Source organism: Corvus cornix, chromosome 10 (genome assembly GCF_000738735.6).
Source record: "Corvus cornix cornix isolate S_Up_H32 chromosome 10, ASM73873v5, whole genome shotgun sequence".
Classification (NCBI taxonomy): domain Eukaryota; kingdom Metazoa; phylum Chordata; class Aves; order Passeriformes; family Corvidae; genus Corvus; species Corvus cornix.
The window spans coordinates 4,313,208-4,335,944 of NC_046340.1; the positions used below are offsets into that span (position 1 = coordinate 4,313,208).

The 22,737-nt window shown below is 39.8% G+C and overlaps 1 protein-coding gene across 4 annotated transcripts; it reads left to right on the forward strand.

The window, feature by feature from the left end:
* Positions 1-353: 353 nt before the first annotated feature.
* TMC3 (transmembrane channel like 3) lies at positions 354-22,505 on the forward strand. Of its 4 annotated transcripts, XM_010391277.3 has the most exons (22): positions 354-1,556; positions 2,856-2,999; positions 4,278-4,353; positions 6,974-7,055; positions 7,467-7,573; positions 8,458-8,556; positions 8,649-8,791; positions 10,253-10,400; positions 11,675-11,718; positions 11,862-12,009; positions 12,778-12,887; positions 13,010-13,088; positions 13,598-13,825; positions 15,388-15,516; positions 16,171-16,238; positions 16,482-16,610; positions 17,434-17,544; positions 17,927-18,052; positions 19,410-19,488; positions 19,682-19,724; positions 20,315-20,612; positions 21,341-22,505. In XM_010391277.3, the coding sequence occupies exons 1-22, from the start codon at positions 1,447-1,449 to the stop codon at positions 22,179-22,181; spliced, it is 3,342 nt and encodes a 1,113-aa protein (XP_010389579.3). In that variant the 5' UTR covers positions 354-1,446; the 3' UTR covers positions 22,182-22,505. The 4 variants fall into 4 exon arrangements, with proteins under 4 accessions (XP_010389579.3, XP_039413421.1, XP_039413423.1 ...); XM_039557487.1 differs by lacking the exon at positions 11,675-11,718 and having other exon boundaries at positions 11,862-11,963; XM_039557489.1 differs by lacking the exon at positions 2,856-2,999 and having other exon boundaries at positions 355-1,556.
* Positions 22,506-22,737: the final 232 nt, after the last annotated feature.

Genomic DNA, 22,737 nt, shown 5'->3' on the forward strand with positions numbered 1-22,737 from the left:
GTGCAAGAGATGCTCAGAGTGAAGTTGGGACTAGAGAGTTCAGTTCACAGAAAAAGCCCCACGCAGTAACTGGGTTTTAGCAGACTTTAACAGTCATGCATATGGCACATTCTGTGGTGCAGAATACAGCTGAACTCTGAATAGGGGCATTTCTTTACAATTTTGGGGCTCTTCTGCTTTGTGCTAATGGAACTCCCAGATTTCTGGGGGAGCTTCAAACCAGACCCACCAAGAGAACTCTGGGCTTTATTGTGAGATACATTTTGGAAATGCAGAATCATGTTTATCTGGTCCTTGTCATCTCAGAGACGAAGTGAATTACACCAAATAGACATACTCTTTCAATACTGTAACAAAAGGTAAGGCTCGTGACTACTTAGCCCTTTAGTTATTTAACTAAATAAGTCTAGGACAATAGACAGCAAAAAAGTAGAACTTCTCACCAAGTGGCAATATTTCAGATTAATTCAGGACAGAGGGAAAAAGCAGTCTGTGCTATTCTCTACAGGAAATCTAGAAGAGAAGACTTAATGTTCTTTTTGTTGGGCGCTGCAAACAAAAGTTAACTACAACAGATCACTGATTTATGCAATCAAAATCCTTGCTGCACTGTGTTTAGAGCTCTTAAGGAGAGAAAATACCAAGTTAGGAACAAGTGAAAACTCTCTGCAAACTCTTCCTTTCAGTCCCACTTTCTGAGCATCAAATTATGGCCACAGGAGCTATTAATATCAAGCATTTTTGGTCTATTTTGCTGTGTTTTAATAATGGGACCAGAATATCTGTAACCTCTATGATGGAGAAAAGCACTGACAATTCTCTTCCCTCCCCCCAGCAGAACCTGGAGCAGTCTATTCTATCCTGGCAACCAAGCCCAGTATCACAGAGATGCTGGCAGAGGTGGTGGTGCTGACCATAGAAAGGGTGTCAGGGGACTCTCCACCATGAAAATTGGAAGCCCTGTGGGAGAATGACATTCAGGTTTCTCTGCTAGTAAAGGCCAAAATGCAAACCACCTTGCTGTTCCTAAGCAAGAACCTTCTCTCAAGCACAGGAAGCAGAAACATCAACAGAGCATGAGTAGGAAACACCACCCAGAGTGGGCCAGCGTGGTGCACTGGGACGGTGCTCGGAGGGATGTCCCTCATGCACAACTAGGGGAATTTGGCTGTGAATTAAGGGTTGCAGCTGGGCCACCTCTGAGCTCTGCTTTCCCCCCTTGATCTGGGCTTCGAGGGGCCGTGGTGGGGCTGCCGTGTGCTGCGGCTTTAAGGCACTGCCAGGCAGCAGCAGTTTCTCCAGGCTGGAGCACCAGGCAATGATCCTCTGCTCCGCGGGGCTCGCAGCACTCGCTGCTCTCTGCTTAATAACATTTGGCTGCTGCTGAGACGGCTGACCAGAGAGCTCCAAGCTGCCTCCCAGCACGGCAGAGTCCCACCTGCCACCATGGCAGCAGCGCCCGGCTCCCCGGCGCTCAGAGCTGCCAAGGCGTGCAAGAAGCAGCGCACGGTGAAGCGTCAAACTGGCATCTACACCTACCAGGAGCCACCCCACAGGTAAGGGAGCTCCTTTCTCCTGAAGGGCGAGTCTGCTTTATCTAGCACAGCAGTGGGATCTTGTCTTTTCACTTTCCTTCAGACAGAGTGCGTGTCAGAGACGGGAAAAGGTAGTGTGTTTCGAGTAACAGTGTGGTAGCATGGAAACGGGCGTGAGAAAAATCCTTCTCTGTATTTTAAGATACATTTCAAACCTCTTTAGGTTTTTTTGTTCTGCCAAAGTCACATTTCATACCGAAACATAACATTGTACATAAAGCAAAGTAACTCCAATGAGTTCAGGGTATAGCATGGTAAGAATTCTCTTATTCTTTTCCTGTGTAATTATAAATTTCCCTTGAATGTCCCCTGTGACTGAAGGGACAGGACTGCAGACCAGTGGATTAGTGGTCTGATGAAGTATGTCTCTCAAATACTATTCCACGGCATGGTTTAGGTTATGGTTTATTTCTAAGTGATTTAAAGGCTGCTTTTTCAGCTAAATGGCAGGGAACTTTCCCAACAAGCACATAGCAATACAACTGAGAAACTTCCTGGCTGGTGGCTGCTGCAGTACTTTAGATCCCTTGATGTCATTCAGGAAGAAACAGTCACCACAGGTTTTTAGACCTAAGCCTCTGCAAAAATGACTATTGCTGCTGTTTCATAGACCAACAGGGAATTGAAAGAGCTGTAGCTTAGCAAATGTGGTGACAGCATCAGAAAAGATGATTTAATAATCATCCACAGAAATCTGCATAAAGGCACATGAATCTTTTTACAGGGACAAGTAATTCTTGGTATGTGAGGTCCCACACCCCTGTCCCTGTCAGCAGGGAATAGGATTAGATGGTGACCACGACTGAATCCCCTGCTCCCCCTGTTGTCACAAGGAAATATTTTATCGTTATTAAAATCAAAATAATAGATATGATTAACAAATGAATGTTACGTGCTCTTGCTGGAAATGTTTAGACAGCACTTTGTTCCAGAAAAATACACAGAGTCTTGCTAGCATGATGTACAAGCTGAATGGCTGGAAATGCTTGGAGAGGAAAGACTGGGATTTGGTCGGGAGTGGGGATAATTTATGACTGACCAGCAAGTGGTGGGGAGGGAAAGAGGCATGTCCTGGAGATGGGGAAATCACCCAAATTATTAATCAACTTTAAAACAATAAGGTCATGTGAGTTCCCTAGATCCCTGTCGTTACAATGCTCTAATAGGTTGGATCCTGTGCAAATCAACACTTTGCTGGGAAGCCTCACGGGAATAACCTGTCCTCTTTTTCCTCTCGTGGGGCGTGTGCTGGGCTGCCAGCAACTCAGATGATGATGTTGGTGAAGAGAAGGCTGAGAGCCATGACCCAGAGCAGATCTTTCAGAACATCCAGTACCAGAAGGAGATTATGTCCAATATCCGCTGCCGGCCGTGGCCGATGAGGCAGAAGCTGAGGGCGCTCAGGTAAAGGCGCCTGCACAGAGGTTTTCAGGCTCACTGACTGTGACAGTGCTTCCAGCCTCAGCAGTTTTTCAGTGTAAGCTGGAAGGGTTTGTGCACAGGAATGGTTAAGAGCTGCTAGGAAAGTGTGCCATGAGGATGCTCTGGGAAGATCTGAGAGCTGGCTGAAGGCAGCAGCCTCCGGGTGGACAGTCTGTAAGTGAAGTTGTTTCTGGTGCATGCCTGTGGCTCCCTTTAGAGAGTCACAGCACAAAAGAGAGCAAGAAATCATGCTTTGGCTATTAACTATTAAAAGAGTGTTCCAGCTATTCAGTGGTCTAAGGAAAGGCTGTTGGTAATGCTCCATAATTTCTTTTTAAGTTAAACTGTTTCACTGTGTCCCAAAAAGGAGAACCAGTCTGCCTTTTTAAGGTAATTGCATGGTATACAAACAGAAGCTGGTCATATCTTAAGGCAACATATTGTAAATGCAGTAAATACTGGACAATTGTAGCTTTAAAAGTAGGGTCAGTGTAGTAATAAAATGTTCCACATCTTAGGATTTCAATTATTATAATTCCAAATTGACAATGAAATGTGATTAATCTTTGGGCCACCTGTCTAAACTGTGTCAGGTTTTCACCTCATGACCTGTTTGAGACTTGGGGGTTTTTTCCCTTTTCATCTGGCATTTTCTCTCAAAACCCTGGACGGTTCTCAGATGGCAATAAAGCCATGAGAAATCCCTACCAGCAGCAGAGCCCTCGTGTAATGTGGGAAGCAAAGAGAGATTTTTTTCTCTTAAGGCAGAGTCTGTGACTTGCTGCTTTCCTGTTAATCAGATCTTGGTGGTCCCCATCACCTTCTGCTGAGGTCAAAGACTGTGTATGACCAGATGAACATGCACCTCTTTCCATCTCACAAGAGAGCTACCCCAGGAAAGGTGTCAGTATCCACAGCAGATTACCAGGCTGTAAAGGGGATCTTGTCATTTTGCTCATTTGGGTTCTACTATTTTAAAAGAAAGACTTTGAAACAAAAGGACAGAGAAATAAATTAGAGGAACAGAAAACTACCCCTGCAGTCAAACTCTTGAATGCTGAGTTGTCTCCGACAAAATTCTGAGTAGTTTTAAAGCACCAGCAAAAAGATCAATAGTCAGAGAAAAAAGCATTGCCTGAATTAAGGGCTGATGGTGAGACAGCCCATGGCTGTATTTCAGAGAATTTGGTAGTTGCTGCTTGTGCAGGATAAGAGGCCACAGGATCAATGTAGAGACTGAACCTCCACCCTCTTGTGCAGGCAGGCGAAGGAGATCGTGCTGAAGTACGAAGGGAGGCTCACGAGAACAAGAGGTTACCAGGCTGCTGGGGCAGAGGTACGGCTGCTTTGTCTTAAATATCTTAAATTTCTTGTTCCTACAAATAGCCACTTGCAGTTCTGATTCAGAGAAGTGTGTGTTTGCTATGCAGTCCTGATCCTCCAGCTCAGGAACTCTGTAGAGAGAGGAAAAAGCAGCTCAAAGCTTCTTTTATTTTTCCTTCTTCTTTTTTTATCATTGTAATTTTATTAATTACATTTTTGCAGATGCATTTCATGTGCTGAGGGATGAATATCCTTCTGTTAATGCAGTATAAGCTTTCTTTTCAGACAGCCTACAAATATTGATGCCTGCTGGAGGGGGTGATGTGAATGGGATAACAACAACACGATGCAATATTCTCTGAAGGGCTTTTTCAACAAACTGGGGCCACAGTTCAATAGCTTAGTATGAAAAATCTGTCTGGTTTTTAGTTTGGAAGACAATCCCACAATAGCTTATGGGAAATACATTATTAAAGAAGGGTTTTCGATTGCATAATACTCAGAGAATTTGAATCAAATCTTAGCAAATCTATTTACACCACTGAAAATAGACTCTGGGCTGAGTTTCTGGAAATTTATAATATGCAGGAAATTGTACTTAATAAGCAACCAAGAGAAGAGTTCTTTAGTCATCCAAGCAGTCGAGAATATTTCTGTCATCATAACAAGTAGACTTTTAATTACTAATTTATCTGAATTAAAAAGACAGGGCTGTACCAACAGATAGAACACCATGCATTTTATTCACATGAACAAGAGAATAGGTATCTGCTGCTCTGTGATGTTGGCCCCCAGAAGCAACGTACACTTTCCAATGCAGAAAGAGTAAGTTTTCCTTGTTCTGCTTTTGCATGGCTGGCAAATGAAGTGGAAGTAAAAAATGCTGTTAAAATAAAGTAGTTTATTTTAAAATAAGATTTTAAAATAACTTTAAAAAAACCCCTATTTTTTTGATATGAGTGGAACTAGGACTTTAGCTAGAAAGAGAAGTGCTAAATCAGAATGTCAGTAAATCAGAGATTGGGCTCGGTACTTGTTCATACCATTCTTCTTATACAAAACCAGAAGCCTTCATCTTAGAGTTCACAGTAAATAAAAGTTTGTGTCTAATCTAATTGCCTCTATTGTATTTGCTTGAAGACATTCAGCACAGGGATGTAATTCAGCAGTTAATTAGTACTGCTCATTACATGTAGGGGATTTGTATTCTTTTATCCTAGCACAGATTAGTGAGTATAGCCTTTACATTAGGGCTAAATTCAGCAACAGAATGAGCTGCCTTTTTTTGGTGTGGGGCTTTTTTTGTCTGTGTTTTTTTTAACTAGAAGATTTTTTTTTCCACATATTTTCTTAGGAAATAGCATGGTGACCAAGGAGACAAAAATTGTAGCACAGAAAAACAAGCACTACATCATCAAAATTAAGAACTCAGGAGCTGAACATGTGCTAAGAACAAAATGCAGCTGCTGAGTGTACGTGTATTTACATAAGTTTTTTTAATTTGCAAAATATATACTGCTCATGATTGGACAATCCACTCATGCTATTATTTATGAAAATTGAAGTTAAAATACACTTTCACTATCTTGACGCTGAAAGCAATTTTCTTTTTTCAATTCAATTATTTTACACTTGCTTTGTAGTTGTTTGTTGGGTTTTTTTCCCTTTTAAAGCCAGATGCCCATATTGTGGATTCAAAGAGTATAAATTATCTATTCAGCTTCACAGTAGGGAGGAAAAGAGATGATAGCTATCAAATTATAATTTTAGCAAATATTACTTCACTGTGGATGCATTGGTATTTTTTATAAATCTGTAGTGCAGCTGGCACAAGCTGCTTGAGTCATTTCTCATCCCTGTGAACCCTGTTTTCAACTGAAAGTTGAAGTCCCCATGCAGTTCCCAGCATCTACAATTTCTTTGTTTAATTAAAATACTTTCCATTCATGCAATTAAATACCATAAATATTACCAAAAAATTATCACCATAAATATTAATTAACTTTGGCCAAAGAGATTGATTATATTTTCAGTAATTAAAATGTTTTTTACTCCTCTTTAATTTTAGGAGGTCAGATTACATGATATAATATTGACACTGCTATTAAAAATGCCTAAAATACAGGGGGGATTTTAATATCTAGCTATACTAAAAATACTTTATAATGCCCGGAATACAACTTTTTTTTTCCTGTTGATACTTCGAAGTTATGGCTCTAACTCAACAACTCAAAAACTGCACTCACTTTTGCACAGGTGGATTTTATTTCTTCTCCCACATGTTCATGCACACCTCAGTGTGTGCAGGAAGATCCTCTGACCATGCCAAAAACGGAGGTCGAATAAAGACTCTACAAAATACAACCACAGGATTTCTGCAGGTGTCGGCTGAAATACATAGAGTTGAGAATATAGCAGTTGAATTTGCTGCTGTTGAATACAAAAGATTCTTTTTCCTCTAAGAGAATTTCCTCTGAGGCATTATGCTCTTAATAAGACCTTAGTCATCAATGTTTGTAGCAATTTTTGTGATAAAAGATAAGACATGAGCAAATTACTCAGCACTTCATTTTTAATATTTATTTTTCATGTGGAGAAGTGTCATGTTTCTCATTTCTCTGCTTTTTTCTCAGCTTTGGAGGAAGTTTATTCGACTTGCATATAATTTTGTGGTAATCTTTATTCCTTGGGAAATGAGAATAAAGAAAATCGAGAGTAAGTATAAGGATTTAATGGTATTGGATAGTAGAACACTCGCTAAAATGCCGAGTCTTATGCTGTATTTTTTTAATGTACTGCAATAAATAATATTTGGGAGGGAGTTAAATGCAAATTTTCAGCAGGGAATTCTTTATTTAAAACTTAGCTTTTTCTTCCTTTCCAGGTACCTTAGAAATGCAACAGTTCTCATTGATGCTCTTAGTTGGGGGTGGGGGGGGGCAAATTTTGAAAAAGTGAAATTTGTCCCACTGGGATTCTGAAAACAAAACAATTCCTTTGTTTGCTGAATGCCCTGCCTAAGAGAGGTTTTTCTTTTGGCCTGTTATTCAAATAACACTTCCCAGATAAATGACACGAGCTTTTATACACTGTGAAGGTCAGGTAACTGGTTCTTTGTTGTTTAAGGTCATTTTGGGTCTGGAGTTGCCTCTTACTTCATCTTCCTGAGATGGCTGTTTGGAATCAATATTGTCCTCACCATAATGACGGGAGCATTTGTGGTCCTACCAGAGGTAAGAACTCATTGTTAATACTCACAGAGAAACGCTTACTGTTGCACTTTCCTTTCTGAATGGAACCAACACCACACTTGAATCAGCTTGAAACGTACAACGTAAAATGAATTATTTAAAACAAATTCCCCTATTAAGAGGTTTTTCTCTGCCGAAGGGTAGCAGATTTTTGCTATTAGTTTTAGAGATGGTATTTTGTCAACATGGTACTAATGCTTTTAGAGAATATGTTTTTATCTGATTACTAGAATAGAGAACCCATTCTTAAAAGATGTAGTGGGCGTTGAGTACATTCAAGTCCTGTTAGTGTCATTTACAGGGAGAAAAAAAGAGCATCCCTCTCCAGACTCTGGATTATTGTCCATTAGAAAGCATTTCCTAGAAGTTCTGAATAGCCACAATTTTGTTTAGTTCTTGCATGCAAGTAAGGCAATTTTTAAACTTTGTTAAATTATTCATAAACATTATTTTGCCTCACCTACCCTGTGCTTTAATAATGTTATCAGAAAACATGGGAATACCTGATTTTATTCTCACTGCGCGAAGTAAAAAAGTAAATACCGCTCAAACAAATAAAAGGTAAACTGGAAAAAAAAAAAAGGTATTCACTTTCATTTTTTAATTTTTAATGAAAAGCAAATTTAATCCTGAAATATCATTTTGAGATCAAACACTGCCCCATTTAATTTAAAAATGCTCACGTTAAAAGCATGACTTTTAAAGCTGGCGCAGTGCTGACACAGTACTTGCTACCCTGAGAGTACCACCCCTGTGGGCTGCTCTTGATGGGTTCCACTCTGCAGCCCTGGCTCAGATGGGCTCGTGCAGCTCCTGAAACCTTCTCTCTCTTGCCCATCTTCTGAGACCTCCTCTCTCTCCTGCAGCTCCTGGCCGGAGCACCGTTCGGCAGCACGGTCAGCAAGACCATTCCCAAGGAGCACATCGCATCCGCTCAAGACCTGGACACCATCTGGTCACTAGGGGCAAGACTCAAACCACTCCTTATTATTTTGTTGTCACTGTTCTCTTGTAATTGTTGGTTACTGCTCTTACTGTCAGGTTCTGGTCTTTGCAGGGCTACCTCCAGTACTCTGTTCTGTTTTATGGCTATTACGGTCGTGACAGGAAGATTGGGAAAGCTGGATACCGGCTGCCTCTTGCCTACTTCCTTGTTGGAATGGCTGTGTTTGCTTACAGCTTCATCATTCTTCTAAAAAAGTAAGACCTCCCATTTACTGCTGTTCATAAACTTGTGTGTTCAGGCAGTCAGCAATGGTATTTACTCCACCTCTCTGTGTCCATTCTGTTTCGTTCTATTAACATGCTCAACTCTGCTAGTATCAGAGAGGTAGACTGAGTTCAACTCTAGATTGCCCTTTATCTTGTTATCATTGTCACTCTCTGTTCCATTTCCCAGCCTATAAAAGGAGGCCAGCACAGATGATGATCTGTGCACTTTGTGTTCGTGCAGTTTAAGGCCTGACACCCGTGGAAGTCCTTTCTCTTCTCCTCTTTTGTGTTATAAATATTGCTATGACAGAAATTTATATTTGAAGTGTAGTGCTTTCAGCATTATTATTATTCCCCTCTATTGAAATACAAATATAAAAATTCCATCCTAGGTGTGATATCATTTGCATTGCTTTAGGGGGTATGTGGCATCCCACTGGAATGTAAGCTTAACTTCTTCACTGTAGAAGGGCCAGGAGTAGGAGTTACTTAGAGAGAGCAAGACTGCCAGTGCTGACCATAAATCCAGGGATGTGCAATGCTTGGAGAAGGGGCAAGGTCACTCTCTCCTCTCCTGATTTGCTTTCTCTTCCCTTCTGGATACCTATTTATCTGGCACAGTCCAGGGACATTTTCAGTGCTGTCTGTAATAGCTCTCAGTTTTGAGGTCAAACCTTTCCTTTTCATTTATTTTTATTCTACCTGCTAGTTTGTGCCAAGGGTCTCTGGTATATGTGACACTGATCTATGCATCTGCAGTTTCTGGATATGATTAGCTCTTCTCCTGACTTAGCTCAGTGACTCTTTCCTCAGCTGTGTACAGCTCCCCTTTAGCATTGCCCTTTTAGAGGCCCTTTCTTTCATAAGCTATTAATCTTCATTTCATTTCCTATGCTTTGCAATATTCTGCCACCTTGCCTACCTGACATGAGTAGGAGGGGTTTTCTTTCTTTTTCCCAAGGTCTGTAAAACGGCACTAGGTTTCTATTTGGCTATAACATATATTTTGAGGGTGAAAACAATACAGCAAACAAACAGATTTTGTGCATAATCACTAGTTATATGCCAAACTAGATTTAATTCCTGTAACAGTGATCTCAGTGACGGAATCTTCCAGCTGGATCCTACCTAGAGGTTGTAAAACTGAAATAGGTGTAAGTCCACAGTTCTAGTGAGATTTATTTGCTTTATTTGTCAGTTATAAAGACTGTAAATATTGAAATGCTCTTCCACAGTGAGTCATTTCTTATAGATGTAACGTGAAGTTCATGAGCTGCACGTCACCCTGTTTTATGCTCTTCAGAAGGCTGCCAAGAGTGATACTAACTTCTGCAAACCTTTGGTAGCTCTAAATGTGTAAACATCTGAAAACCATAAACCAAACCAGTGACTTCCCTCATTACCATCTTCACACACTGGAGCAGTTAAATATCTGTTACTTTTCCACAGAATGGCAAAGAACTCAAGAATGAGTTTAGCAAGTGCCTCTGATGAAAATTACACTTTCTGCTGGAGACTGTTCTGTGCTTGGGACTATTTGATAGGGAACCCTGAGGCTGCAGAGAGCAAAGCTGCTGCCATAGTCAACAGCATCAGGGTGAGCAACTGACCTTCAAATTATTTCAAGTTGATTTACTTGTTAATCTGTAAGCCATGTAAGTCTTTCCTCTCATCCTCTTGGGTTTTGGTATTTATTTACAGATCTATTTGCCTAGGGCAGGGCTGGTATCACATCTGTGTGGTATTGCAAGCACATCATATTTGCTGACGTTCTGTCCTGGCAAGGCCATTGTGTCCTTCCTTGGGAGAGTTTTATTTAATGCCCCTGTATGTGTGACAAGAAGTTAGATAACTAGAAACAAATTTGCTTGTGATGAAATTTCACTGAGTGTTGGAATCAAATGTGTGTTAACAATTGATTTGGCAGGAAAATAAACAAATTTACAGAACGTATAATTGTTTTTATGCAAAGGAAGTGTTTTATGCCTCAGGGAATCCATGTGGAGAAGCAGAACAGCTCATATTTGACAAGATGCTTTTTTACATGACAATAAGTTTTATATCTCTCTCTGGTTTATAACTTCCTGCACACAATTTATCGTTCTTTCTTCTTTATTTTATCAGCTATTAATCAGGCTCCCCAGGGAAGTGGTCATGGCACCAAGTCTGTCAGAGTTCAAGGAGCATCTGGATGATGCTTTTAGTCAAATTGTTTAGTTCTAAGTATTCCTCTGAGCAGCAGGGATTTGGACTCAATGGTCTTTATGGGTCCTTTCCAACTTGAGATATTCTATAATTCTTTGGTTTATTTAATCTCTCTGTAACAAATGAGGGGCATCGTACAGGTCTCTCAGTGTAAGAAAGACTGCTAAAAATACAGAAGTTGTGCATTTAGAATTTAAGAGCATATGTGGTTTCATCAAAAGTAATTTATTTCTCAAATTTGGTGTATTGTCATTGAACAAAAATTACTTCAAATTGTGCCAAGGGTAAATTAATAAGCTATGATATTTAGTTATTTCAATGACTGAGGATAATTTCTGACAGTACTGTATTATATAACTGGCACCCAGATTTTAAAGGAGCATCCTGCCAAAACATCTGGAAGTGTAACCCTCTGGTTATACCTCCTGGAACATGCATGACTGAAAGTGCACGAGTATCTGCTTACTGTGTATTTGTTCCTCAGAAATCTCCATCACTTTTTAATATCACATATCAGTGTTACAAATCAATGAGGGCAGTGGTATTTATCTGCTTGCACCTCCAGGATGTGATGGCTTTTTGTTAGTGTATTTTAATTTCTGTGAAAGATACGAGCATTATTTTTGCTGAACATTATTAAAATGGTAATGCTGTGTTTCTTTCAAGGAAGCTATATTGGAAGAGCAGGAAAAGAAGAAAAGCAAGAACTTGTATGTATATAAGATACGAGATACTTTTCAAAGCACTGTTTTGATGCAGATATCAGTGCTAATCTGCTTGTCCTGTACTTCTAAACCATGTTAGAAATGACCCCCAACCTGCTGTATTGGTTGCATCTTTCTTTTTTTCCTAGGGCAGTGACCATAAGCTTAAGAATTATTGCAAACATCCTCGTGCTTCTCTCCCTTGCTGGAAGTATTTACATCATCTACTTTGTCGTGGATCGATCCCAAAGGTTAGAGCGCACCAAAAAGGAATTGACTCTTTGGGAAAAAAATGAGGTACACTGTCTTTATGCCACCTCTGTGTTAGAAGGAGGATTGCTGTCTGGGGGCTTTCTGTAGCAAATATTGTGCACAGAGGTGTAAATAGCAAGGGATGAGCCAGGAGAAATGAGGAGTGAGTGGGCAGACCTGGATCTGCCTTGGCACGCTTTCTCCCTCAGCTCTGCAGCCAGGTGTTAGTGCAGCTGAGCTGGGCAGAGGGGGTTGCAGATGCTCATTTCACACAGAGTGCAGTTCTAGCAGGTCCCTATTTTGTGAGGACAAAGTTTAATCTCTCCCATCACTTACAAATCTACTTTTACACCCAGGACTGAGCTGAGCAAACACTGGCCAACAGACTAGAAAGGAATTGACCTTGATAACAGTGATTGATTCAGTATCAGGGGATATCGAATGTTCTGCAAATATTTTCATTCAGAGGAATGAGTGAGAGTAGGAAGTGGATAGGTATGGAGAAGCCACTCACCCATTTCAGAGGAACATGCTAGCTTAGTATTTTCTCCATGTGAAGTTTTAATTTCAATTAATAAAGTAGAACTTTGAAGCTACAATATCTGGAGTAAAGACTCACGAGTGATATTCCAGATCTATAATTCTGGATCATAACTACTGTTATTACTAATGTCAATAATAACTTTTTAAAGCATCTCCTCCAAGGAAAGCAATCACCAAAGCACGTGCCTCAGCAGTATTTCAATCAGCACCCAAGATTCCACAGAAGATCTTCATCAAATGGTACAAAAATGCCACGTTTCTGTTCCATAGGTAAGCGTAGTTGTGTCACTGATCACAATGATTGCACCCTCTGCTTTTGAACTTGTGGCAGCTCTGGAGATGTATCATCCAAGGACCACTCTTCGCTTCCAGCTTGCCAGGTATGGGCATTGTGTAGTGTAGAAAATATGTGGGGAGAGAGGGAGGAATAGGAGAGGTGTGTTCTGGTTGCGTGTTTTAATGCAGCCAAATGCTGGTAACCTGTATTTTATTCTCTTTTCAGGGTTCTTGTCCTATACCTGGGAAACCTCTACAGTTTAATCATTGCTCTCCTGGATAAAGTGGACAGTATGAGTGTCACTGTAAGTTTAACTTGATGTTTTCTGATGTGTAAAGCTAGTAGACTTCATAGACAGAATTATGTATATTGTAAAATATATGAAGTCAGATGAAAATTTATTTGAAATTGATTAAAATATTACAGTTTGATAGGATTGTAGAGTTAAGTTTGGATAACAATGTTCATTTACAGCTACTTATAGGGGTTTTAAAATTAGTCTTTTAGGACAACTGGATTCATTTGATTGCTGATGTAACAAGATAAATAGATTTCTGTGCATTGCTAAACTATTAAAAAAAAAGTCATCACTCTAGGTCAAATATTTCCACCTGCCTAAATCAGCTTTAAGTCCTGCCCTTTGGTGTTCCATCTGAATCTGTCCATTGACAGCTGTTTAACAGTTGCCTAACTGCTGCTTGAAAACATATGAAGAAATGTGTGTGTGTGTGTGTGTGTGCGCGCTGTAGAACGTACAGACATCAGCACCCATGTGCAGTTAAAAAGTAGCTTTTGGGACATTTATTATTTCAGGACTCTGATGTGAACAACAATGCAAGTAATTCTACCACCTCCTTAGCAACTCTTTCCAAAGATGACAATTTAACCATTCCTAATGTACAAATGAAGAGAAACGGCTTTGTCACATCGGAAGAGCATCGCACCCAAGGCCTGATGGTCTCTGACTCACTGGTTAACCAAACAATTTCCTTTAACACCCAGAACCCACAGGATCAGTGCTGGGAGACGTATGTTGGTCAAGTATGTAATTGTTTCATTATGTCATCAACTTAGTCCACTTAATCCACATTTGACAAAAAATTAAAATTATGTTGTACTGTGTTTAATTTTAGAATTTTTTTTTCTATAAATTCCAGAATTTAGCTAAGGATGGTGTAGGAAGAGTAAAGACTGTGCAAAGTGGTACGGTCACAGATACAAGCTTTGGGTTTTGTTCAGTATCTACGGCATATTCAGTGTTGTTCAAATGTTCTTTTGCCAGGCTTTGGTGTCTGTCTTCAGCTCTGCACAGGCAGATCTGTACAGATCTGTGATACAGATCCTATTTTAACAGGGTACATCCTTCTAACCGCTACAGAGAAACAAGACCATAAAGACATATAAGCAGCACCATGCACTCTGTGCAGATTCAGACTGCTGCCTGAAGAGATGGAGATGCAGACCTGAAACAAGCATGAGATTGTGCTCTTGGTCTTTTGTACAATATCTGAAGTCTCTATACATTCTGCCATAATAAATCTCTAGAGAATCAAGTGCTCTTCACTTTCTCAGAGGGAGAGAGAACAACAACACAAGGTTTCGAAATACCATCAGTTGGCAGGAATGAGGACAGTTGGATGGCAGTGCCATGTTCCCACAGCTGGGGTGCAGAAAATCTGCAGATTTAATATGAGACCTTTTGCTTCCCTACATGTGAAGGGTACATGACTTGTGACTTCCAGGAGCACTAATACATTGAGAGAGAAATTTTAACCACAAAAATGCAAAAGATGTCAGTGATCCATTTGAGACTTTGGTCTCTGTCAGTGTCACACTCATGTCTAAGCCACTGGACTAAAGATGTTAAGTGTGCTTCTGACTTGCTGAGCTTCTTGTTCCAGAGTGAGGAATATTAAAGGTCTTGTTTGATCGTTGGGAGCAAAAGACCCCTCCTAGCCTGACTTCTATTCTTGTATATCCCTCTCCCTTTTGCACAGCCTCATAGAAAATAGGGGGGGTTGAATGTTTGCTTTTTTCCCCAGAATTGCCAAGACATGTATGGAACTGATTTTTTCCTATTTAATTGTATATTTTTAAAGCTCAATTAAATATAGGATAACCCCATTCTTTCGTAAGCACTAAACAACTGTCTTTTATGGTTTGATAATCCTATGCCATTGGGTTGTGGGGTGTTTGAATAATAAGATTTTTTTCATTGTGAAGCACTTTGCAAATATGTATCACAAGAGTCAGCTTAATAAAAGATTGGATGCAATAGAAAAAGCCAACCTATTTCAGTTTAGCTAGATACATTTTTAGAACATTAAAAAGAAAGTTTGATACCATAATGGCCAGAATTTTATTGCTGCAAGCAATAAAAGGCACTCTGGAAGCTTGATTATATTTATTCTCTTTAACAGAACAAAGACAAGTAAGGGAAAAGTCAAACAGGAAAAGCTCAAAAGGAAGTTATTTATACATTCAATTCATATTTTATCAGAATACAAACTTGAACCAAAAATACAAGTAAAAATGCAAAAGAGCCATATGCAGTCCATTTGCTTTCAGAATGACTCAGTATGTGTGAACAATGTGTATTTCAGGAGATGCTAAAGCTTTCAATTATCGACATGATTTTCACAGTCGCAAGCATCCTGCTAATTGATTTTTTCCGTGGACTGTGTGTCCGGTACTTGAGTGATTGCTGGTGCTGGGATCTAGAAAGCAAGTTTGTAAGTACAGTCCTTATTTTATCAAGCTAAGATGTTGAAGATGGGTAGGCTCCTTCCCTCAGTACTAAATGTCCTTGAAGACTTTCCACAGATGAATAATTTCTTGGTAGTACACATCCATAAAGGCCCAGCTCACACTGAGATAAATGTTGAGATTTACTATTTTTCTCAAGCCTATTTGTGTGGCTCTGGTGCAAAAATTTTTGGTTTTCACAAAATGAGATCATAGAGCTGTTCCCACAGTCTAAGGTGACACAGAGGGCACGTAGTTGTTCCCCACATCCTCTTTTCTGCAGCTGTAACATCTTTACCTAACATAGATAGTGGTCCAAGAAACAGCAACCAACAGCACACAGCCCTTTAAGAAAACTACAGTGGTTAATACCTGGTTAGCAAGAAGCTGTTGGCATGAAAGGCTGAGGGCTTTTCTTTGTCCTTAAAGATGTGAAGTAATCTAGAGAGGAATTAGCTCATTTAATCTCTGGCTGCAGAGTAGGTTTTGCTGTGTTCCCACTGCCTGCCAGAAGTTGGTGTTCGATCTGGGTGCTTCAGGCTATGTGCTGTCTGCAAACTGATTCAGTCAAATGCTTCTAATAAATGATCTGAAAACAAGATTAAGACAAAGGTATTCATCTTACACTGTGTTTCTTGTAGCCAGAATATGGAGAATTCAAAATTGCAGAGAATGTATTGCATCTGGTCTACAACCAAGGAATGATCTGGTATGTAGTCCTTATGTGATTTTTATTGTCCTTTGTGGGCTGATTGCTAGGTCAATCTGATGATTTAAACAAAACCTATTGAAGTAGGATATTGGCAGTGTAGTTCTTTATATTAAGAGATCATCTGTTAATAGTGAGTGGTTGTTTACCTGGCATGGGGTTTGGGGGCTTTTTTAGTGTATTCTATTGCTATCAAAATGGCTTCTGGCTACACTGAGCACTGACATGACACGATTTTCCCAGGATGGGAGCTTTCTTTTCACCGTGCTTACCAGCATTCAATGTACTGAAGTTGATTGGACTCATGTACCTGAGGAGCTGGGCTGTGCTGACGTGCAATGTACCACATCAGCAGGTTTTCAGAGCATCTCGGTGAGTCAAAATGAGAATGAAAGATAAGGAATAAATCAAATGCAGGAAATGTCTTTTGTGCACATGAAGAAAATGACAGGAGATTTTTAGCTCTAAAAGTTGACAATCAAATGACACACTAACACTGATAGCAAAGGTCTGTGGAAAAAAACCATAATTACTGAGAAACTGGAAGGTTTGTGAAGCAGGGTAGTTGAAGATGTGCAAGAACTAAAAAATATGTCAGGGAATATTCCCAGAGAGCTATTATGGCCTAACATAAATGCTTTATTTCCATACAAATCTAACAGAGCACAATAACTACATGTGTTAACTAGTACAAGTCCTATTTCTTGACGTTTCTCTCTTTAAAAGCCATGCAGTATCTGCTTTTGTCTGTTGCATTGCACAAAGATTTCCTCATTTTTCTTTCATCATGATGAATATCTTAATTGTTTATTCAAAATGCAAATAATTTAGAGCATCGTTAATTCTTAATAGTTATTACTAACATATTTTTTTTTAAGATTAATTGACTTCTGCCACTGTTCTTTTTCCCCCCCCAACACAACTGGGCAGTAAGGGCAGCTTTTGTCAAAGCGTGCAGTAACCAGTTCTCTGGCTGCAGCAGTAGTATCTGGAAAGCCATGAAAATAGAATTTTGCTCATTAAGAGTCTGTTCAAATCAGCTCAGTTCAGACTTTCTAATTATAGCAGAATGATTTTAATCTTTCAGACATGTTGATGTTGAACTGGATAGGTAGATTCAGACTTGCACCTTTTATGTTGCCTCTGGTTTTCTCTCTGATTAGTGTAATCTGAAACATGTTACACCTTCTTGCAGATCCAATAATTTCTACTTGGCCATGTTGCTGTTTATGTTGTTCCTGTGCATGTTACCAACAATTTTTGCTATTGCCCGATACAAGCCATCCTCCAGCTGTGGCCCCTTCAGGTAAGGTACACTGGACTAATGAAAATTGCAAAGATTTTATTCCCCCCCTTACAATAAACTTACCATGTTCCATAATACACAAATTACAGATGTAAATTTTAAAAAAGTTGATAGGACAATGCTTTTCTGCTACCAATATTTTACAGTTTATGGTTTAATAAGGTGGATATGTCAACATTCTGAGTTGATTTGCTTTATATACATAACTTAGTTAGTTTATATTTACATAATGCAATGTGCCACTGAGCAATCTCCCAAACATCACTGCCTTGTGTCTCAATTCAAGCACTCTCCAAGCTTGTTTTTTATTCAGTGCAACAAAATGTAGTCAGGATTCCTTACAACTTAATTTTACCTTTTTTCCCTCCCATACCTCCTACAGTGGTCAAGAAAAAATATATGATATTGTTTCTGAAACGATTCAGAATGATTTTCCCACGTGGTTCAACACAGTGCTTACTTACATCAGCAGTCCTGTGGTTGTCCTCCCTGCACTACTACTGTTATTGTAAGTACTTTGGTTTTTGTAGGCAGGTTAAATTGAGTGTATTAATCTGGCCTTATCTCTGGAGAGTCAAATGTAGATACTGAGGAACAAACACTGCATTGTTGCAGTTTCATTAAGCATAACTAAAAAAACAATTCCAACTCCCCACTGAATATGTGGTATATGGATCAGACAGGAATGAAAGTATGTTAAAATGACTGTCAAAAGGAATTTCTCATTCTGGGATGCTTTGTTAGAGCAAGTTCACTGTACTGTGTCAAGGCTTGCAGTGCTGATGGCTCCAGGAAGTTTAAGAACCATTTTTCCTCTAAAGAGTTCCTCAGAAATAAATTTTCCATTTCTTCATGGACATTAGTTCCGTTTGTGACAGTGAACAGGGCTTGGTTTGTCATTTAAAGAAGCTACTCAGTCATCCTGATTTCTGACAAGATAAATCAATTATGACGGTCTGCTCTTAAGTGTTAATGTAATATAACCTGCTGCAGACTCTCCAGTGGAAGTCTTTTCTTACTTGGGTTATAAATAATTGTTCACAGTTGGGAAATAATATTAACTTTGAGCTGTCTGAAATTCACTTTGCTTCTATGAAATGTTCTATTTTGTTTTGCATGTACCTTTGTACCATTTTTTTCCTCTGTAAACTGCAGACAAAGGCAGAGTTTGTCCCACCGGTGGCTTTTCAGTCAAATCAGAAAGACCAAAGCAACACTTTTATCTGTAACTTTTTCCTCTAAGGTCCCAGCCATGTAATATTTGTAAATTTAAGTATTCCTATTGACTGCTTCAAACTGATGGCTAAGCACATATGTAATTGTTTGTGGTATGAAGTCTAGCTATAAGACTTTGTCTGAAAGCCAGTGCAATCCATTAGGTCAGGCCATAATCCGCCAGGATCTGATCTCAGCTGTGCCAGGGTAAACAAGGTGTTATTTCAGCCAGCCAACAAAATTGCGTTGGTATGGTTGTGCAAACTCAGCTGCAACTCTGGTGTCTCTGTTCTGTAACCTTGGACTGGGAAAAAAAAAAAACAAACAAGACAATATCTGTCAAAATGAAGTGCCCAGAATTAAAAAAAACCAAACAAACCAACCAACTAGAAATGCATCCCAGGTTACATGCACAATGAAAAGACCTGCAAAAAACACAGGTAAAATTAGAACTGCTGCTAAATCTGTTTTCAGTGTCATTTCTTTCTTTCATGTATGTTTGCTTGAAAGAAGGCTGTAATCCATGATTACAGTACAAGGAAATGCTACAAAGCAGCAGCTGAACTTGCACATCATTTTGACCTATAAACCCTCAAAAAGAAACTGTCAAGAATGTCTGAAGTGACTCATATCACCCCTTGCTCTTCTAGCATGCTAATCTACTACCTGCAAAGTATTGCAAGATCATTAAAATTCACCAACAATCAACTGAGAATGAAGATACAAACAGTAAGTATGGTGCAAAGCACTTTTACATATAATTTGGTGTCTCTTCAGTAAAGAGGCTAATTAAATCTCTGAAGTCACTTCTAGTGTTTCACAATGTAAAACAAATCCTGTATTTTTCATCCTTACACAGCAGGGGATGTACTCTCTAATCCATAATAATTTACGGATTCTCACCCTTCTGCATGTATTTTAGGAAAGAACTGAAGATAAGAAAAAGGTGGTTCAGATGGCAGTAGGTAAGTTGGTGACCTTTAGAAATGCCACTATTAATAAAGCATTTGGATATGAACACATTTGGATTTCTCATAAATATAGGGAAGTACAATTTTAAAACTGTATTTACTGTAGAATCCTCCCTTGAGGTGGTTTCTGAGCTCAGTTTGCCTTAATCTTGGCAACACTGAAAGACATGGGGCGCGGTTTAAACCTGAATTCACCTGGAATCTTTGCATGGGGTATTTTCCTGCTTTCATCACCAATAGGGCAGAACCTGAGAACCTTTGGGGATTCAAATCATCTCAGAACTTGCATGCAATTCAGAGGCTTGTAGGCAGAAGAAAAAATGTCTTTTTGCCCATTTTGGAATCCTACAGGGCAAAATCCAGTGTTTTTTCTGTGTCCCCAGTACTCCATCTGCCACGTACTGCAGTATGAAGATCCACCCCTTTGTCACCAAGTCTCCCAGTGTGACACCAGTTTCTCTTTTCTGAACACAGGGGGTTCTGTTGGCCTTGGATCCCTGACTGAAGGGGGAATTTGAGCCACTACATTTATACAGAAGTTTCTAAATTTAGAGACTTTGATAGTTCCTGTAATTTTTTTCTAGCCAGAATCCAAAATCTGGATGCTAATGACAAGAGACCAGAGCAAGAAACTGATATTATCAGCCAGGAGTCTTCTGTTCGGTCCTCAACACCCCGAAAGAATGGCAGCGTCTTGAACTTTGAATCTCCCGTGAGCAAAGGCACCAGAATACAAACCATTTCCCAGTCTGTGCCCCAATCTGTGCCATCAACTGATGTTGCAAGACCTGCCAACGCAACTCCCACAACTTCGACCTCTTTAACACCAGCTCCCTCCATGTCAAGTGTACAGAAACCAAGGAATGATCATATCACAAACAGGTAAGACTGCTTTGGTTATAAAATGACACTTATTCCAGCAGCTCCATGCCAAACCTTCTCCTTTACAAAACAGCAGTGTATTCAGACTGTCCAGAGCTGTAAGACAGCAGAAGAATTTTTTAAAAGCAGATTAATTCATGGGTACCATTGATACTGCTGGTGACACCACCTCCTTAACTCTCCCTTAACCGAGATGGGATTATAAACCTTTTGAAATGAGGTAGCTGATGAAGTTTACACACAGCTCAAGCAAAGGTAAATACTACACTTGCCCTCAGGCACATAACTAAAAGAGTTTGTGCAGGATACCATCTCCATGAACAAAACAAACACGGAGTGAAGGAACTCTCTGCAGAATGTCTGTGCAGGTTTAGTTGCAGGACAACAAATTTTGGATAGCAGTAGATGGGTGCTTTAAGCTATCTGTTGGGCTTATTTTCCAAGTGGATAAAGAACAATTCCCAGAACAATAAGAAAACAGAAAGGGAATGAAACTTGAGAGGACAATTGTGTTACCTTTTCCTAGAGAAGAACAAATATATCTCCTAATTTCTACGGTATGTTTCTCAAAATGGTTCTAAAAATGTGGAACAGTGGAGATACGATGATCTCCACTCTTTAAACCTAGTGTTTGACTTCCAGAGCAGTGAATTTTTTTATATCTTTCAATTCCATTAATTGATAAGTGTGTGTATCAATATTTCCTCTCTTTTTCTTTCTTCCTAAAGATACCCAAGTGTTGTTCACAGGAGTGCAAGTGAGCTGTGCAAAACAAAGCCCTACACACCAGTGACTTTCAAAAAGCACACTGAGGATGTTCATTCTGACCCTCTCTTCAGAAAAGCCATTCGGCAGGTAAATTCAGATGCCCTTGGGGCAGGGCCTCCTGTTTTTTTGGGATGTAGACCATATGCTACCAGGTATTTTCTGGTCAATGAAAACGAGTCCCGCAAAAAATCACTCCGTTCCACCTCCCGACTCCAAAGGCATCTCAGAAAGGAGGAATCGGGAGACATTATTGAGTTGTACCCACACCACATCAGAAGATATGTGGTTCGAACACCACACCAGATGTATTCCCCCCATCCCAGTGAAGATGAGGAGGACGAAGAAGAACTTGAGAGAGAATTCATGAGCAGATCCCATCGCCCTCGCTCACTGTCTGACCTTCGCCCAGCACCCCGGTTTTACATTGGGGAACATGCTGATGGCCACATTCTAATGAGCAAAGATCTAGCCAGAGTGCATTACAAATCCTGGGATGATGGTTTTGAGATGGATCTGGACAGGCCTCCATATGCTTACAGGAAAGTGCACCTGAACTATCCTGAGCCACGTGTGAAACCAAAATCAAAGCAAAAGCTGGAGCAATCTCTAACAGAGTCTGATTCCATTTCCATTGAATCCAGCAGTGATCCGCAGAACAGCAGCAATGATCAGTACATCCAGGTCATTCATAGCAAGGACAAGTATCCAAAAGCTGGGACAAAACTCGCCAAAAAGAAAACAAAAAACAGTGTTGATCTAAGTGTGTCTGAGCCTAGTGAACTGGTGTGCTCAAATGTCTGAGAAAGTGCCCCAGCCTCGTTGTGTTTTGAGCAGGTGTAGATGCAGTTGTACTTTACTTGCTGTTTGAGGTCTGTCAGAATAACTGCAACGTAGTTTTTGTAGCAACAGTGTATGCAGCCACTCAAGGTGGGAAAAGCCTAGTGTTTTACTGTTTGTTGTACCTTGCTTTAATATCACAACTGTTATGCCGCAAATTTGAGAAAAGCAGGTTATTCCAATTTATTCCTTACTGTTATGCTGTCAAAACCTAAAATCTCTGCCTACTGGAAAATCAAAAGCCATGTAGCCGGGGCACTTCAATTAAACCCGTACACAAATACATCAGATGAGACTCTTTTTATTTGACACAGCCAGAGCTGAAGATGCTTCCTAAATAAGTTCAGCAGAGAATCAGCTTCCTGCAAATGCATGTGCTACTTAAGAGTACATCTTGATGTGCCTTGTTTGACTATACTGTGGCCCAAACGAATCAGGAAAAAAGGTTAATTAGAGAGAATAGCGAGTTTCTTTAGAGTGTATCACACGGCCAGTGGAGTTATTTGATTGTAGCAACCTG

Bases quoted from the DNA above. Each gene is read 5' to 3' on its own strand.
- TMC3 (XM_010391277.3), top strand. From the start codon at position 1,447: ATGGCAGCAGCGCCCGGCTCCCCGGCGCTCAGAGCTGCCAAGGCGTGC. The intron at 4,354-6,973 runs GTACGGCTGCTT...CTTTTTTCTCAG, and splicing joins ACCAGGCTGCTGGGGCAGAG to CTTTGGAGGAAGTTTATTCG. The intron at 20,613-21,340 runs GTAAGACTGCTT...TTCTTCCTAAAG, and splicing joins AATGATCATATCACAAACAG to ATACCCAAGTGTTGTTCACA.